Source organism: Mastomys coucha, unplaced genomic scaffold (assembly GCF_008632895.1).
Source record: "Mastomys coucha isolate ucsf_1 unplaced genomic scaffold, UCSF_Mcou_1 pScaffold12, whole genome shotgun sequence".
NCBI classification, from domain to species: Eukaryota; Metazoa; Chordata; class Mammalia; order Rodentia; family Muridae; genus Mastomys; species Mastomys coucha.
Window position 1 is genome coordinate 36,176,917 of NW_022196894.1, and position 19,051 is coordinate 36,195,967.

Here is a 19,051-nt window from a genome sequence, read left to right on the forward strand (position 1 = left end):
AGTGCTGGGATTAAAGGCGTGTGCCACCACCGCCCGGCTTATTTTGTTTTTTGAGACGAGGTCTCGCTGCTGTCTGAACGCCATGCTCTTACCTCAGCCTCACTTGCTCTGTTTTTATTTCTGTGTTCTCATTCTTGCAATTTTTTTTCCTTCTCCAGAAAAAAATAAAAATATAGGGTTGGAGAGATGACTCGGCTATTTAAGAGCACTTGCTGCTTTTCCGGAGGACCAGAGTTCAGTTCTGAGCATCCACGTCGGTTGGCTCACAACCACCTGTAACTACTACAACTCTGGGGGATGCAGTGCCCTCTTCTGACCACCTCAGTCACCCACACATGTGGACACACATACACATGCAAAAATAAAATATTTTTTCAAATGTTTTCTATCTCTACCCAAAATTTCCTTATTGAGGTCCTCTTGTCGATCTGCCACTAAGCCTGGGAACATCCTTGCTAAGTTCTTACTTGTGGAACATTGCATGTGAAATTAAAGTGTAACTTGTGAGAAGGCACAATCCTATAAACTTATAAAGAGGCAGACACTGCCGTACACTTGGGCTCTGAGGATCAGGTGGACACAGGTAATTATGCTATCATACATTTATTGTCTGTCACTGTAGCTTTGTCGTAAGTTACAGCCTTGGGAGCAAGCCAGACCCTGGTCAGATGGGGGTGCAGACCCCCACCAAGTCACAAACAGGTCCCCACACCTGAAGTTCTCACCCTGTCCTCCAAATGCTCCTGGCATTTGGGAACCTTTCCTTGGCTGCCAGTGACCCACAGAACCCCAGTGCAGCTCAGACCCCACACAAGTTCCTTGGCTGTATGTCACATACCCTTTCTTTGGTGCCACATGAGTTGTTACAAAAAGGTTTTACAAACTATTAACAGCCATTTCTACATAGTCTTCTTAAAGTCTGAGGTCAGGATCCACATCTGAGTCCGTGCTGTAAAACCACACACACAGCTGGTCACATTGTTAGTGATTAACAGTGTGTTTGACCAGATGCAGGAAGTTGACTGATATGTCCAGAACAAGGTCGTTTCAAGCTGCCGACATTCAGCAGTGACCCTCGTGAATCTGAAGGTTAGCTTGCGTCTGGAACACACAAGCAGCTGGAGAAGAAACTCGGGGCTGGAAATGTGTCGGGCATGGGTGTACACTGTTATGGGGCTTGACCTGGTCCCTCCTTTCCCACCTAACACCTGAGAGGTTATCGGGATTTGGAGGTTTGTTCCCAACCGCAAAGACTGTCTAATTAATAGGCCAGCGCTTTCCACAGGCTGAACTTGGGGGGGCTCCCATGTCTTTTTCCTGAGAAATGCTAGTCAGCTGCAGTCAGAGAGCAGTGTTGCCTATCAGTGTGTCCATCTGTCTAGCCCTACAAGTAGTAATTCAGAATGTCTGGGCTTGGCTGCCCCATGAGATCTCCAGGGCAGCCACTCAGCCATCTGTGCTGCTAAATAACTCCTGCATGAGTGGGGTGGCAAAGGGGTGTGTGTCTTGGATGCGCAGCAGCTGCTGGGTTTGCTGGGCGTTGATGCTGCGAAGCTCAGTGAGGATGGCCATGATCTTCAGAAATAGGAACCTGTAGGCAGCCAGAGAAGAAGTTGGGACATCAGGCCACCCCTCGCCATCCTACCAGACTGACCCGGTTCTGAGAGTGTACAAGTTCAAGCTCAGAACAACCCAGCGAGAATGTTTGGAATTCCTTCTATACATGAGAAGGCAGAACAGCCCGATGCTGTTTTAGGTCCAAGCTGTTACCTGCCTCCTCCTTCACCACCCATCGACTTGAGTCCCTGGACACTGAGACCCATGGAGAAAATTCAGACCTTGCAGGTTAACTTAGAGGCGAGGTGAGTCATCATCTGGGTTAAGGTAGTCACTACTCTAGACCTCCAGGCTGGAGTCCTTTGAAACTCCCCCCCTCAATCTCTCTCTCTCTCTCTCTCTCTCTCTCTCTCTCTCTCTCTCTCTCTCTCTCTCTCTCTCTCTCTCTCTCTCTCTCTCTCTCTCTCTCTCTCTCTCTCTCTCTCTCCCTCCCTCTCTCTCTTTCTCTCTCTCTCTCTTTGTGTGTGTGTGTCTGTCTCTCTCTGTCTCTGACTCTCTGTGTTTGTGTGTCCTCTGTCTCTCTGTCTCTGTCCCTCTCTCTGTGTCTGTCTCTCTGTCTCTGTGTGTCTCTCTGTGTGTATGTGTATGTGTCTCTCTGTCTCTCTTGTCTCTCTCTGTCTCTCTGTCTCTCTCCTCTCACACAGTTACTTTAGCTTCGCCATGACAGGTAAGGAAGCTAGCACGACAAGCCTCCTTACAGGAAATAATTGAAAGACCCCCAATTAGCCTTAATCTTCAAAGCCTTGGGCTTGTTTAACCAAGTTTCTTGCTTTCTTTGTTCCTGTGGGCATGAGGCTGGGCACTGGGATACAAGAATCTAAGGACTGGCGACGGCATAGGACCTCTTATCTGTGCCAAGCCACAAGCAGGTTGTTTTAAGTGACAAGCTCACACTTTGACAATCCCCGCTGCCAGGCTCCACAGGTCCACCCTGTGGAATCCCGGGCATAGATCTGGCTCCCTTGCAGTGGTGCTGGTACCTACCTCAGGAGAGTGTTTTGAAGGTTATAGGTTATATATACATAAACCTCTTGGCCTCAGAGCTGACACTTCCCAATCAATAGTAGCTGTTATAGGTGCACTGTCATGAATGGTATCACTATTTTTACCATCATTGTGCTTGCTACTGGCCTTTATGAGAAGACCCTATAGAAAAGGCAGTAGAATCGGGCTCTTTCCACATCCTGATGACAGAAAATGTAGAAAGCCTTAGGTAGACAAGTATCCCTCAGCTAGGCTCAGGCCGGAAAACAGAGGTCACAAAACAGTCCCAAATCCTTAATCACCAGGAGCTGCCTCAGACATGGCAGGCCCAAAGTAAGGGGATAGGAAGGGCCACTTCATATCTGCCTCTCCCGGCTCATCCTCACCTGTGAGCAGGATATGGCCGACTACACTCAATGTAGGCCTTCAGGGTGAGGGCGAATCGCTCCTGCAGCTGGTCTACCACGCTACGCTGTACCACGCCAGGACGATCTGAGGGGGGCAAACAAGGCATTGTGGTTCCGGCAGGTCGGGGCGGAACAAAGGAAAGTTCATTCCAGCCCAGGAGAAAAGAACTTCCGGCCAACCACCTCACCAAAGGAAAGAAACAGACTCTGCAGTCTGTAGGTGTAGGGTAAAGCAAGGCTAATGGCTGAGACCTTCCCTGGGGTGGACAGAAAAAGGAGCTGCTGCCTCCTGCAGATCACTGGAGGTATCCGGCAGCTGGGGGAAAGCCATCACCTGGGGAGAAGAGGGAGATGGCCTGCATCAGCACATACTCCTCCTTATGCAGTTGTAGCTTCTTCAGCATGAAGTGGAATTTCATCAATGGATCCAAGAGAAGTTTCTGGAAGCCACCTGTGGGTGAGTATAGAGTAGACAGCCAGCACCTCAGGAACCTGACCCAAGAACCCAGGCGTCCCTCACCGAGCTTTTTCCCTCCATCCCCCAGTCTCTCTCGGCTGCCGTCTCCCTCCCTCCGTCAGGCATCTCTTGGGCACCATTAGGGTCTTCGAAGCAGTAAGCCAGCCGACCGCACTCCCAGGTTCCCGTTTCCATGTTGAACATCGTGTTGGATCTCAGGATGCACATCTCAAAAGTGGCCCCCTTCAGCAGGGAGATCTGGTCCTCAATAGGCAGGTCCCTGGCAGCGAGGACAGGAGGGGTTGACAGCCCCTAGGTAGGCTGTCCAGAGGCTGGCAACAGTACCTAGCTCCTAAGCCCAAAGTTGGAGGAAAGAAGAGATGGAGCAGCCTCCCTCTGAGGATGCCTTTCCTTTCGGGTGGTCCCCAATCTTTCTCCCTTATAATCCAGGCCATCAGGTTACTTTGCCCACCAAGATCTTCTCTCCCACCACCTCCAGGTGTTCTCATGTTTCCTTAGCTTTGTGTCCAGCCCCCTTACAGCCTGGCCCATCTCTTCTGACACCCTACACAGCCCCTAACCAACACTTAATGTCTTGGGTCTTCCTTGTTAGCCTCATAAGGTTTTGCCTCTGTTTGCCTATCTGGAAGGATTGCCCCTTTGAAGTTAATCCTGATGGGTTTTCAGGTCAAGTAGTGTCTTCCCTTCCCAGAAATGTTTCTACAGAGCAGAATCCTACGCATGTCATGCCTTGCACTGGAACCATCTGGTACCTGATGTTAAATGTAACACATACATGCCCCCCACTGTTTCTCTCCAGTAATGACAGCCTCCTATTATTTGCTCTCTGCCTGACAGTGTGCTCCTTGCATGTGTGATTCAGCCCCTACTTGACCAGGCTGGGCGAGGCCGGGTGGAAGGCTCAGGTACAAATATGCCTAGCATTACCCCGTAGCACCACAGGCTACATCTTATGGGGGAATGGTTCCCATTACTCCAGCAGGTTCCTGGTTCTCTTGCTGATACCATGTGTTATGATTGTTGACTCCATGTCCAGCTCTGGGGAAATGGGCTCTGAAGATTACAGGACCATCCCATCCAGCTTCCCCATGGCCTACTGGATGGCAGACTAGAAATGTTGTTCCTTCTTCTTCTCTCTATGGATCTCTTTCTTTTCCTGCCAACTTAAGTTTTACTCTGAAATTTTCCAGTCATGGTTTCTATCCTTATGGGGGTTAGGAAGGTCCGGTGACCAGCACGTACCAATCTTCTTCAGATGTTTTATTATTTCATGCATTGGCCCTACAAAGTTGGCACGATCAGCTCCCATTCCAAAATGGGAAGGCTGTCAAGCCCACAGCAACAAAGCCACTGAACTACATAGGGAGGGGGCACTTATTCTCCAGTAGCAACAGTCCCCCAAGGAGAGGGACAATAGTGGGTCTTTTGGCACCAGTTTCTCCCCCCAAGTTCATGGGGATTCGTTGTAGATTCTTTAACCACTTCCTCTTCCTTTCTATATCTGTCCGCTCGGCCCTCAAGACCTACCTGAAGTAGGATATGACTTTGGCGAAGTTGATGACGCCCTTGAACATGTAAGTTGACACGTCAGCCAGGTGTGGCAGAAGGGGGATGATCTCTTTCCCGTCGCTCTTGGAAGGGGGTTGGTAGTTCCAGATGCTGCCATCTTCTCCGCGAAGCTGCAGAGAGATCTTCATTGGAACCCTGTCTTTCATGATTTGACTCCATGCGGCAGGGTCTTCCAACAGGGAGGCCTGCAGAAACTCTGGAAGCTCACAGTCACCATGGAACACTGCAGGCAGCTGGAATGAAGGGAAGGAGGCAAAGAGAGGAGGGGCAGTGACCAGCTACAGTCACAATCACAGGCATGCCTCCGGACACCTGATGCTCTATGAATTAATATAATCATATCCCTGCCTGCTCACTGTGAGGCAACCTGATGCTCTATGAATTAATATAATCATATCCCTGCCTGCTCACTGTGAAGGGTAAGGACGTCCTTTTTCATAGTGTACCCTGAGCATCCCAGCTGTAGATGGAAATACACATACTGAGGCTAGACCATTCTTCTTTGCTAGTCCAGTCACCTGAGCTACCTGTCACCATTCTGGGGTTGGGTGGGGTGGAGGAGGGGTGCTGGCACTGGGAGCAAAGGCAGAGCTAGCCAACAGGAAGTCCGTACCCCCTTCTCCTTGTGGCTGTTCTCACATCTCAGTGTGAGCACCGTGCCTGCCTCTGCGTAATCTTAACCCAGTTCCTACTCGCAGAAGACAGAGAAGATCCTCCGATCTGAGTTGGCTGGGGAATCACCAGAAAGATTTCCCATCCCAGAGTTTGAGGTTGGGGGGGCAGGATAATTTTCTAGCAAATTCTCTGAGTATCCTGATGCCTCTGACTACAAGAAACCCTGGGAAAGTGAGGAGCTGGCGTAGCCATGGATGTGGTCACAGCTCTAAGCCCCCTACCCGGAAATCCTTGAAGTGGGAGAAAGTTGTGTCAAAGGTTTGCATCTGAGCATCCATCAGCTCCTTAATCAGCGCCTGCTGTTCTTCAGTCAGGCCCTGCCTTCCAGGCGGTGGAGCCTCAATCTTTTCCCTCTTCTTCCTCTTGATCAAGGCCCGCCTCTGCTCCACAGCGGCATCGGACATGATCACTGCGTGTTAAAAAAGAGGAGTCGCATATGTGCCCCAGCAGGCTCGTCCCCCTCTCACAACCTCCATACACCACCAAGACTACAGTTATGACTGGGGACAAAAGGAATCATGCAGGGACAGCTGAAAGGAAAGAGAGGACACAGCCCTGACCTGCATCTCCCACCACACTTCCAGTAGCAAAGAACTGGTGCATCGCCCAAGTCCCACAGGCTCACAAATGCGCATGCGCTCGGGCGCTTTGGTGCTGCCAGACCCACACTGGTGCCTCTGCTCTCTGGCAACCGCCCCCGTCCACCAAGCCTGAGCCACCTGCCCCGCAGCCGCTCACTCTCTTTCTTCATGCCGCTCTCCAGGCACTTGCGCAGACGGCAGGCCTGGCACTGCCGTCGTGTCTTCCGGGTGATCTCGCAGGTCCCCTTGCGGAAGGGGCACCTCAGCCGGACATTGCGTTTCATGGCCCTTCTGTGGGATGAGAAAGAGCATCAGACACTCAGCTCCAGGGCCAGGACTCCAGCCCCTGCCAGCAGCAGGTAGCGCACACCAGGGATTTTATGGGGCAGGTGTAGATTGATGCTCTCCTTCAAGGTCAAGGACCCAAAGGAGGAGGAGACTTTCTAAGATGGTTCTGCAGAAAATGAGACCTGTGCTTTTCACGGGCGCCTGTAACTCCGGAGTCTCTTCCTAGAACAGGTCAAAAGCAGGCTCCAGACCTTTTTCTTAAATACCTCCCATCCTTCCTCAAGGCCTTGTTACTCATGGTTTCCATGGATGGGTTTCTATGTGTTTCTCCTTGGAAAAGGAAGCCAGAGAAAATTTGTACCCTTCACACATTGCTCCCACCCCCAGCCCCAGCACCTTCTTAACATCTAAGGCCCTTGTCCTTCTCCAGCTCTGATTGGCCTAGGAGGAGGAGGTTGGGCATTCTGTAGAATAGCATATATGTTTTTGGGGGAAGAGGGGGGCTTCCTTGTCACCAGCCTAAAGGGTCCTGAAGGGCTATTGGCCTTTGTAAGAGAGGCACCTGCAGGCAGGTTGTAAGTGTTGTCGGAAATCTCAGTCAGACCAATCTTTGCAGCTCAGCCATCCTGAGTTTCCCACCAAAGACCTCCACTGCTGCCTTGACTTGGTTGCCCTTCATCTCCACATCTGGATGACCCAAATGATGCCTTGGCTCTGGCTTCTGTCCTGCCCAGCAGTGTGGACAATAAGGGAAGGTGGCTTGGAAGGATGGAAACAGAACAGAGGGATGCTGGGAGCTCCGGACCTGAGACTGAGCTTCGGGGCTCAGACCATTCATCAGCCTGGGAGTATTCCCATGGGGGTCACACTCTCATCTTTGCAGACCTAGAAAAGAGGCCCCTGATGCCACCCCCAGAATACCCCCAGAATGGCTAAAGGGGACTGGTGTTCACCAGAAGCATGCCATGTATCAGATGTTGGCCTACATGGTTTTTTTTAGTTTTATAGACATGGTTTTCAAATCCAACCCTATGATATATTCACCCGTCACTCCCTGGCAGGTGAAGGAGACTGACCTGTCCTCCAGGTAAGTGAGAAACTTTGCTCGATAAGTGACACATTTGCTTGATAAGAAGCCGAGTTCCCAAGCACGGATGCCTCACCTCCCTCCTGGTATGCCAAGTTGGTACCCAAACGGGGTGGATTCCCGCAGCTCCAGGGGCAGTCCATAATAGAAGCCAGGTTTTCTGGCTTGAAGAACCAGAACCTGCCTTCATGTGTGGGTTTGTGGTACATGCTCAGCTGAGCAATTTAGCCGGTGGTTTTTTGCTACTGGTTCAGGAGTAGGCTGAAGTCAGCTCTAACCTACATGATATAGTGGTGTCTTCTGGACCAGATCCCCCCAACCCCCTTGGATAAGCATCCTTTTTATTGTCTGGGTTTCCTGGCACTATGCTTTTCCAAGTGGAGCCAGCTGCAACCAGAGCTCTTGGGTTGGCAGAAGAGAAAAATGCAGGCTTGTCAGCACAGGAGACCTCAGATTCCTCATTTCAGTCAGTCCCACCATTCCCTATTGTCCCATGAGTTGATCCAATTGTTCTGTGACTTGTGACTGGAAGTGGCCTGGAGCTGCTCATGTGCGTTACCCCACTGTAGCCCACACAGTCAATGATCATGTCTCCCTGGATCGATGTGCCTTAGGACCTATCCTGGTAGAGTTAGCCCCAAGTGACCTGAGATCAGTTCCTCATGACCGCATTATCCCCAAAGTCAGGGGACACCGACCTGGTGGTCATAACCCAGAACTGCACTGCCTCTTTGGAATCATCAAGTTCTATGAGGGACAAACCCTGCGGAGCATCTCCATAGGATGAGCAGCACCACATCTTTGGGATTGCAGGATGGTGCTTAGCTTGAACATTCATTTCCATTTAAAAGACTTATTGCTAACAAAAACTTGGGGCCGGGAGTTGGGGGCCGGGGGGAGCTGTGAACTTAGGCTGGAACCTTCTACCTTAAGGGGACAAAGGGGAGGGGACTCAAAAGACTCACTAAGCTCACAAGAGATCCCTCTCCCCAAAGTTATATATAAGCAATAAGCAATTTCTAGGGGAGAGGAGACTTTGGTGGGGGCTAACGGCAAACTGTGCAGGGGAACCTCATTGATGCAGCTCCCGTGAGCCATCCACTGTGCTGCGGAAGGACCTTTCAGTGCTGTACCTACCCAAGTCATCTCAGACAAGTGTGTCTAAGAAACTCACCCGTTCACCAAACTAGACATCTGAGATCATTTCTTTGGTCTATCCCCACTGCCCTCCCTGAGGTACATAGTTATGCAGGAAAAGTTGCATGACACATGGGTACTTGAGCAAGGACTAACAGAACCAAGGTGTGTGCAGGAGGAGAAATTGCATGGCCCCTGAAGAGGGCGATAAGAGCTGTAGCTCAGGCCGAGCCATCTGAGAGTAGGGCGTCCTTGCAGGAGGACCCCAGGGGAGCCGTTTTTTTTTCTTTACATGGCACAGAGTGACAAATCCCCTTGGTAAATGGGGTCTGACACTCAAGTATGGGGACACTCTGCAAACTGATGATGGACCAGAGAGTCCTATTGAAAAGGGAGGAAGTACATTGGGAGAGACACACAGGTGCACCTTAACCTTGTCCACCCCAATGGGTAGGAAATGTGGGCAAAGTGAGGAAGGGGTGGACATTTGGCTTGTCATCCTTACACCTGGAAAGACATATGAAAAAATAAAAGAGCTCTTCCTGGGATCCCAAACTGAGAAGCCATGGAGAGAACCAGACTATAAGGGGATTTCGGGAAAAGGCCGGGTAGGAATGATCGAAGACCTTCTTGAGTTCTACCTTTAATACAGAGGAAGAGAGAACACTAGGAGTTCTTGATAATGGCCACCACAGGAAACACAATGTCTTAGATCTGAGTAAACTGAGAAAGACTTAAACAAGGAATGAAAGAGCCTCCCTTCTGCACTCTGGCCTTTGAGGCTGTGGGAAGTCTGAGTAGCTGGGATCAGTCTGGGTAAGCTAGAAGTGGACAGATTGAGCTTCATTTCTCTGAGGCAAAAGCTGTGTAACCTGAAGCCATATGAGGAAAGTCAGTTTCTGAGGGGGATGGTTCATATGTCCATCACATGCTTTGCTATCATCGGCTGAAGCCCCCATGGATGTGGGGACTGGAAGGCAATGGAGCAATGGGAGCAATTACTGAGAGAATTAAGCATGAGACAGTGTTTTCAGTTCCTTTTTGTAGGGCCAGAGAAGAGTGTATTTACATGAGAGTTAAGAAGTTAGGAGGTTGTACCAGCTTTCAATTCCACCAACAATGAAGGAGTGTTCCTCTTTCTCCACATCCTTGCCAGCATCTGCTGTCACTTGAGTTTTTGATCCTAGCCATTCTGACTGGTATGAGGTGGAATCTCAGGGTTGTTTTGATTTGCATCTCCCTGATAATTAAAGATGTTGAACATTTCTTTAGGTGCTTCTTAGCCATTCAGTATTCCTCCATTGAGAATTCTTCGTTTAGCTCTTTGCCCCATTTTTTTTAAATAGAGTTATTTGGTTCCCTGGAGTCTAACTTCTTGAGTTCTTTGTATATATTGGATATTAGCCCTCTATCGGATGTAGGGTTGGTAAAGACCTTTTCTCAATCTGTTGGTTGCTGTTTTATCCTATTGACAGTATCCTTTGCCTTACAGAAGCTTTGCAATTTTATGAGGTTCCATTTGTTAATTCTTATCTTAGAGCAATAAGCCATTAGCACATTTCCACCTGTGCCCATATGTTTGAGGCTCTGGAAATCTGTCCAGCAGTTCCTCAGAAAATTGGGCATAGTATTACCTGAGGACCCAGCTATACCACTCCTGGGCATATACCCAAAAGATGCTCCAACATTTAACAAGGACACATACTCCACTATATTCATAGCAGCCTTATTTATAATAGCCAGGAGCTGGAAAAAACCCAGATGTCCTTCAACAGAGAAATGGATACAGAAAATGTAGCACATTTACACAATGGAGTACTACTCAGCTATTAAAAACAATTCATGAAATTCTTAGGCAAATGGATGGAACTAGAAAATATCATCCTGAGCTGAGCAATAGTGGCACACACCTTTAATCCCAGCACTTGGGAGGCAGAGGCAGGTGGATTTCTGAGTTCGAGGCCAGCCTGGTCTATAGAATGAGTTCCAGGACAGCCAGGGCTATACAGAGAAACCCTGTCTTGAAAAGAAAGAAAGAGAGAGAGAGAGAGAGAGAGAGAGAGAGAGAGAGAGAGAGAGAGAGAGAGAGAGAATGAGAGAGAAAAAAGGAAAGAAAGGAAGAAAGGAAGAAAGAAAAGAAAAGGAAGAAAGAAAAAGAAAAGAAAATATCATTCTGAGTGAGATAACCCAATCATAAAAGAACACACGTGGTATGTACTCACTGATAAGTGGAAATTAGCCCACAAGTTAGGAATACCCAAGATACAATTCACAGACTACCTGAAGCTCAAGAAGAAAGAAGATCAAAGTGTGGATGCTTCAGCCCTTCTTAGAAGGGGGAAACAAAATACTCATGGAAGGAAATACAGAGACAAAGTGTGGAGCAGAGAATGAAAGAAAGGCCATCCAGAGACTGCCCCACCTGGGGATTCATCCCATATGTAGTCACCAAACGCAGACACTATTGTGGGTACCAAGAAGTGCTTGCTGACAGGAGCCTGATATGACTGTCTTCTGAGAGACTCTGCCAGAGCCTGACAAATACAGAGGTGGATGCTTGCAGCCCAACCACTGGGCTGAGCACGGGGTTCCCAATGGAGGAGTTAGGGGAAGGACTGAAGGAGCTGAAGGGGTTTGCAACCCCATAGGAGAAACAACAATATCAACCAACCAGACCCCCCAGAGCTCCCAGGGACTAAACCACCAACCAAAGAGTACACATGGAGGGACCCATGGCTCCAGCCGCATATGTAGCAGAGGATAGCCTTGTTGGGCATCAATGGGAGGAGAGGCCCTTGGTTCTGTGAAAGCCTGATGCCCCAATGTAGAGGAATTTGAGGGCAGGAGGCAGGAGTGGGTGGGTAGGTGGAGGAACACCCTCATAGAAGCAGGGGCAGGGGAGGATAGGGGTTTTTCAGAGGGGAAACCAGGAAAGGAGATATTTGAAATGTAAATAAAGAAAATATCTAATAAAAATTTGAAAAAACAAAACCAAAAACAAGTTAAAAGGTTACTTAACAAAGACCTCAGGGCTATCATGGGGCTTCAGCTTTGCTGTGCCCTGTGGCTAGGACACGATCTTTAGGGGGTAGAAGAGGCTTTGGTGAATCTGAACAATTTAGACTGTCATGTAAATTAGGTTCTTCCGGTGCTAAAGCATTAAAGGGCAGATGAAATAAAGGGAAAGTGAATGAGGGAAGCTGTCCTAGTCACTTGAAAGCAAATGTGGTAGTATTTGAGTCAAGCCAGAGGGTTTGGGGGGAGATGAGGTGGGGTATGATGTAAAGTCAAACGCCATGCTTGTCTCTGGAAGGTTTTTAAACCTAAGTGGTAGTATACCAAAGTGGGGGTAGGGGAGTGGGGGCAAAAGGAGTGGAGGATAAAGCAGTCCAGGTGGCCCCACTGTAACCCCTGGTATGAATGAAGGAGATATGGAATTGAAGCTTCGCCAGATGCTCCTCTGATGGGATGGCAAATGCTGCCCACAATGAGGGCCATGTCTGGAAATCCCAAGCACCAGGTTGAGCTGTTGACTTCTTGATTCCCTACTCATGTGTAAAACACTTGGGTTTTATCAGAATCCTCAACTGAGCGAATCTTATTCCATGCCCCGAAGGACTGGGAATGTGTACAGCAGTGGATGGAGACAGGGATAGGTGGTATAGGTGAAAAGGACTAAGCCTGTCCTAGGGCTGGGTCACTGTCCTCCCTCTCCCTGTAGAGCTTAACCTTATGGGTTTCTCTCCTGGTTGGGCAGGAAGGGAGCCTGGGAAGTTGCCAGCCTGAGGGCTGTGGCTATATAACAGTATTAATTTCATCGAGGAATTGGAAAACGTGGATAGTATTCCTGACTAATGCCTTTTCAGCAGTCCAGGGTGGAATGAGAGGAAGCCAGATGATTAGAGGGGAATGGACCATGTTCTTCTCCTAGCATCCACTGCACCCAACCATCGCTCTTCCTGACAGAACAACTAACACAGTGATGGAGCCCTCTTATGCTGTCCTGCGCCTTGCTAACACTTTCTCCCCTATCCAGTTAGCTGCTGAATCCCAAGAGCAGTTTGCATTCCACAGGATCATCAGCAGACCTTTCAATTACCTCCAAGATCACGTCCAAACTCTTGCTGTTTGTCATGGAATGGTGGCCCTTGCTTTGTTATCCTGTCTGCCCTCTGTAACAAAAGGTTTTACTACACAGGTGATATGATGTTAACTTCTGGATAGTTGAAAGTAGTTAAAAAGTTAGAGAAGCATTTGAAACACATACAAGTACATTTAAAGAAACGCAATGGAAATCAACTAGTACCAGGCACAAAATTCTTAGGAACATATGGCCAGGTAAGATGCCAATGGCAGATGACGGTATTCTTGAGAAAATTCTACAACACCTATGCCTGTAAGTGTACAATGGCTCCAGGTGTTCTTGGAGTTCCTGGGGTCTTGGTGAATGTTTGTACTCCATGTTATCCAAGTAGAACTTGACCCTGGATTAAGTATAACTTGATAAAGGATCCAAGTATCCATCATATCACTTGATAAGAGGGAGGTGCTGTGTGGATTGGTTCAGAAAGGGAAGCTTTTGAGCTGGGTAAGGAAGCTCCTTGCAGGACAGGTGTGGCTTACGACGCCTCAGGATCCCTTTGTGTTAGAAGTCACCAGCAACTTAGAGGGCTGGAGGGAGGAGAGGCATGACAAAAACAAGCAGTTCTGATATGGTGGGAATCCCACAGAGGAGAGGGAAGTCAGAATCTCATCAAACAGCACTAGAACTAAGCAATAACTAGGTGTATATGAGATGGAAGAGAGAGATCCATTGCCAGTTCTGCTGCAGCAACAACGAAAGCATCTCATATGATCAGGGTTTGGACTGAAGGCTGTTTGGATGGCACAGACTCAAACGCTGCAAAGGTGGCATGTTTGTTTACAGCCATGTGATGTGTTGTCTCCTCTGCCACCCATGCCATGAAGTCCGCACTGGGATCAGTGTTTTTCTGAGCCGTTGAGACTCCTCCCTGCCCCCAGAGTAAACCAACATCAGAGCCAAATAAAGTGCTGGAAAGGTCAACACCTATTCATGTAGATGCCTGGTACCCAGGTGGCCGCACAAGTATGGACAACAAATAGGAATGGATGGCTGCTGCCATACAAATAAATACTGACACTGTGTGGCTGATGGGAGAAGAAGGGAAGAGTAGCCATAGTAACTCATGAGACAAGGCTATAACAGTCTGTGCTGGGAAATGAAGGACTCAGAGTTGTTGCTTTGGCCACAATGAGGACAAACAGATGTGGAAGGAACTATGCAAGAACATTCTGTAAGGGTCAGAGCCCCTCATAGTTTTCCATGAGCACCCATACCCCATTGAGTCTCCTCAGAAAGTAGATGGCCTTACCCAAACACAGACCATCTGCCCCAGATCCCAGTAGAGGTTGCTCATTTGATTCACATACAGTCTGGCTAGGGGGCAGTTAGCAGAGGTTAAGAAATAGATAAAGGTCACTGTCTTCTCATGAGGTATTCTGACATTCTGCATAGTACCCAAACATGTGAGGCTTGTTCCCGATCGTGGCCCCAATAGATGAATGCTATTGATGGTGCAAGTATGTAATTGAACCTATTTGACCTATCTCATATAGGATTGGCAGACAGACTATAGGGCCTATGCTTATGAAATATGTTCTCCCCTGTGTGGACATAGCCACAGGCCCCTTCCAAGCATTTCCATGCAAATAAACAATGAGTGAAGCTACTCTCTGGGGTCTCTTATAAATCTCGGTGTTATGCGTTGGCTTTCCCAAGGAATTGGGAATATTTATTTCATAAGCAATGATGTAAAGAACTGAGTTGAAGGCAAACAAATTCAATGGAACTTCCACCTGCCTTATAACCCTATAAGAGTTGAGTTGATTTAAAGAATGAGTTATTAAAGCAGGGGTTAAAGAGTATAAACAAAAGGTACTCTGTGTGTATGTGTGTGTGTGTGTGTGTGTGTGTGTGTGTGTGTGTGTGTGTGTGTGTGAAAAGGTACTCCCAGGGGTCATACAATCAGTGAGTGAAAACCTGAATGCCCGAGGTGGGTTACCTCCTTACACGTTTCTGACTAGGTAGGCCCTACATACCATCGACTATTGCAGTCTTGCATGATAGAATTAGATGGTAAATTTCTACTGGATTACACTTCATGCTTTAATTATAAATGTGGAGAAATGGAGCTGGCGCTGAGGTGAAAGCTTGTTCTGGACTGGCTTGTGCCATATTGGAAAGTGCTATGCAAGCTACTGGAAGAGAATTGTTGCTTAAGACACTGCGTGGTACACAACAAGCATGGCAGGTGTGATGGATTGTCTGTGCTCAGCCCAGGGACTGGCACTATTAGAAGGTATGGCCTTGTTGGAGTAGGTGTGGCCTGGTTGGAGTAGGTGTGTCACTGTGGGTATGGGCTTATAAGACCCTCATCCTAGCTGCCTGGAAGGCAGTCTTCCACCAGCAGCCTTCAGATGAAGACGTAGAACTCAGCTCTGCCCGCACCGTGCCTGCCTGGATGCTGCCATGCTTCCACCTTGATGATAATGGACTGAACCTCTGAACCTGTAAGCCAGCCCCAATTAAATGCTGTCCTTATAAGAGATGCCTTGTTCGTGGTGTCTGTTCACAGCAGTAAAACCTTAACTAAGACAGCAGGCAGGATAGGCCTGCCAGTGCAGTAGTGGTCCAACTGTTATGGATGCAACCAATATCTTTTCTATTGGATTTACAGCCAGCTCCATAGGAGGGAATACTTCTTTAGTACTATAATCCAGGGCAAAATCTTACTACTAGAGAGAGTATAGGTCTCACTTGAAGGTGACTGCTATTGTTTTGTTAAACAAGTACAGTATGCCTGCCAATTTTATTTGGGTACTGGTTAGTTTTCTTTGCTTTTGTTTTGTGTTGTTTGATTCATCAATTTAAGACAAACTAGAATTATCTGGGGAAAGCCTCCTGAGTTGAGAAAATTGAGATTGACCTGTAGGCAAGTCTGTGGAACATTTTCTTCATTAATGACTAATATGGAAGGGCCCAGCCCCGGGGTGGGCCCCTGGGCAAGTGTTCTAGCTTGTATAAGAAAAGCAAGCTAGGAGGAACAAGCCAGAATACAGTATCTCTCCAATGATTCTGTTTCAGTTCTTACTTTATACCTTTATCTCTGCCTTGAGTTTCTGCCCTGACTTCTCTTCATGATGAACTGACTTGGACATGTAAGCCAAATAAAACTTCCTTTCCTCAAGGTGCTTTGGTCAGGGTGTTCCATCACAGCAGTAGAAAGCTTCTACTTCTAAACTTACAAAACATGTTTGGACCCACAGATCACTGCTTACTGTCAACCTCAGTTGTTGAAACTTTCTGCAGTGAGCAGTGGTTACTTTAGAGATTCCTAACCATTCAAATTACTGATAGCTGTTGCAACTGCTTGGTGGCTTGATGCTTATATGCCAATGAAAGAAAATAATCAGATATACATATTATCCATCCCATGATTCAGGGAAATTTTCAGAATGTAAAATGGGAAAGAATGTAAGAGCTGAAGGAAGGGGGTCCTCTGGAGTAAAACAGTCTCCTGCCTGGATAGAGGAGGCAGACTTACACCACTTGGGAAGTTCATGAAGTCAGAACGTGCAAGACTCAAAGGTACTTTCAAATGTTACATAAATTGTGAGCAGAGGAGACCCTGTTGTGGAGTTGCTTGCAAGTCGTGCAGAGAAATACTAGTAATGCAGCTTATATGTAAGAATAATATAAATCCACTGCTTCACCAAAGTAGACTTGAGTAGAATAAGTTCTTGGTGTATTGCTGACAGCCCATTCGTAGTGAACAGATGTTTGTTGATGTCTCCCCAGGAAAAGTTACATAAGAGCTGCTGTCTTGGAAATATATGAATGCCCTAAGTGTGGCCTTGAGGTGAGAACTGTAGACCTTCTTCTCTGTTCCTGAAGGTGAAGGTGAACTGGAGCTCTTTCTTCACATACCACCTTCCCTCCCACCTTGGATCTGAGTCCCAATGCCGAAGGTGGCTTTGCTGAATTGTCACTGGTCTTTCTATTCTTCACCTGGATGATGGAGAACCTTTTGTCCAGACCTATCATGCTGTGAAGTAGGAACTTTTTTTCTCTCTTTTGAATCAGTCTGGTTTAGTTTTTTTTTTTAAATGGTTTTTTTCTAGATGAGATTATCTTAGTTTTGATTTACTTTATTCCATCCCTTTCTTAACAAGTATACCATAAGAGTGATTTGAATACTTGCCTTTTACATTTTTTTTATTTTACTTATTTATTTTTTCATTTTCCTGACCTTTTATTTTACTCAAGGACACACAGAGGAACAAAGTGCTAACTTAATGGAAGTGATCCTTTCCTGGGTGGTAGATGAAGGAAGCCTTGAAGACGAGGATTCTTCTAAGTATACATGGCTCTTGAAATAATTAGGAGAGTAGGCTTTGGTTGCATCAAATGACCCCAGACATCAGATCAAGCTGAGGCCTACAGACATTGTCCAGCAAGTTAATGGAAAAACCCAACTTAGATGTGACCTAGTGTGTTAATACCGGCAAGGGAATGAAGGCTGGTGGGTGATCGTACCTGAAAAATCCCTTGCATCCTTCACATGTCATGACGTTGAAGTGGTAGCCATTGGCCTTGTCCCCACATACACGGCAGATTTGAAGACCTCCATCTTCCTCATCTATGTTGATGGGCTCTTCCAAGGCAGAATCTACTTCTTCACACTGTACAAGGCCACCACTGCTCCAGCTCTCCTCAGGTCTCATCTCCAGGTTTACATCTGTGTGTCCTGGACTAGAACAGGAAAAAACACAGAATGAAAGGTTTGTTTAGGGAGATACTGGAGACACTCTTCCTTTTGAGCAAGACTCACATTTGGGATTGATGTTGGACCTGACATCCTATGGGGAAAGTATAGGTGATTATTTGAATTGTTGTTAAGAAAAACGTGACCACGGCATTTTTAAGCACAGTAGGGGCCCTAGACAGAACACTTAAGCCAGAACATGGAAAAGAGTTTATTACAGGAGGAAGAAATGAGAAGAGAAGACACAGTCTGGATTGGACTATAGAGATACTGAATGGATTGAAGGGGTCATAAGTTGACCAATGGCTAGCAAACTCGTGGGGAAGATTGGCATATAGTATTATTTCTGGGGCTGGGGAGATCTTGGAAAAATGATAGCCTCTAGGGTGTGTTGTAACCCAGAATTCCACACAGGGAGAAAAAGGCTATGCCACAAAAAGGTTTTTCAATTGAATACCAAACAAACCATGAGAATAAAGCGGAATCACACTGCAGGAATCACTACATTCCAGGGACCTTCTTTCCTTTCTTAAATCTTCCCAATCCAGCCAATATCAGCTCATTTTTTAAAACAGAGAAATAAATGACTGGGTTCTAGTTTTAATTCTCAAGAACTATTAACCCTTGATAAGTGTTCTCTGGTCAAAGCACCTTGGGCCTTCCATTTGGCCCAGACGTTTTTCTGAACTCTTTGGTGTCTTATGGAGCTGTATGGACTAGTATGCCACTCATATGGCAAATTTTGTCTATTTGGAAATTTCTTTGAACTAGTTAGGCATCTGCCATATGACAGGAGGGGTTAAGTGTGTTGGTCCTTTGACCACTGGGGTTCTGTCAACCAATTTAGGTTGACAGAGAAATGATGATGTTGAGTGTATCTCTATCATTGAGATAAACAGTAGCTCTCTCCACAAGAAGTAAGGGCAGGTCATGGTAAGTCATGAGCTCATTAGTAGGAGGTGGCTCAATGCAGAGTCTACAAAATGAGTGACAGAGCTGGGAGAGCAAGTGAAGAGGAGCATGTTGCGTGTCCACTCCCCTGGCTGGATGAGTAGTATAGGCTCACTTCTTTGATTAGCCAAGGGGGCATTCGAAGGGGAGTGTGGGCTACTTACTGGCTCCGCCCACAATAACTCAAAAGTTACCATGGTCAATAAATACCAGTCCAGTTTCCATCTAACTCCCAATATAAGAATCTTAAAAACCACTAGGCAGGACAGTGCTATAACACTGTACCTTTAGAAACTTCTCAACTCTCAAGAGTTTTATATTTTTTTATATATAATATACTTATATATATATTAACATGTTATATATTAATATATAATGATATATATGTATATATCTGTATATATAAAATATATGTTATAAAATATATTTGT

General features: G+C 47.0%; 1 protein-coding gene across 1 annotated transcript in view; it reads right to left on the minus strand.

The window, feature by feature from the left end:
- Positions 1-592: 592 nt before the first annotated feature.
- The window catches only part of Nr1i2 (nuclear receptor subfamily 1 group I member 2), a 45,317-nt gene continuing 26,858 nt past the window's right edge, over positions 593-19,051 (minus strand). The window contains exons 2-9 of the mRNA XM_031364689.1: positions 17,441-17,656; positions 6,469-6,602; positions 5,952-6,139; positions 5,014-5,288; positions 3,603-3,745; positions 3,343-3,459; positions 2,988-3,093; positions 593-1,591 (exon numbers count right to left, since the gene is read on the minus strand). Of these exons, the coding sequence (XP_031220549.1) occupies positions 1,447-1,591; positions 2,988-3,093; positions 3,343-3,459; positions 3,603-3,745; positions 5,014-5,288; positions 5,952-6,139; positions 6,469-6,602; positions 17,441-17,628 (1,296 nt within the window). The 5' untranslated portion in view covers positions 17,629-17,656 and the 3' untranslated portion in view covers positions 593-1,446. The remainder of the gene's footprint in view (positions 1,592-2,987; positions 3,094-3,342; positions 3,460-3,602; positions 3,746-5,013; positions 5,289-5,951; positions 6,140-6,468; positions 6,603-17,440; positions 17,657-19,051) is intronic.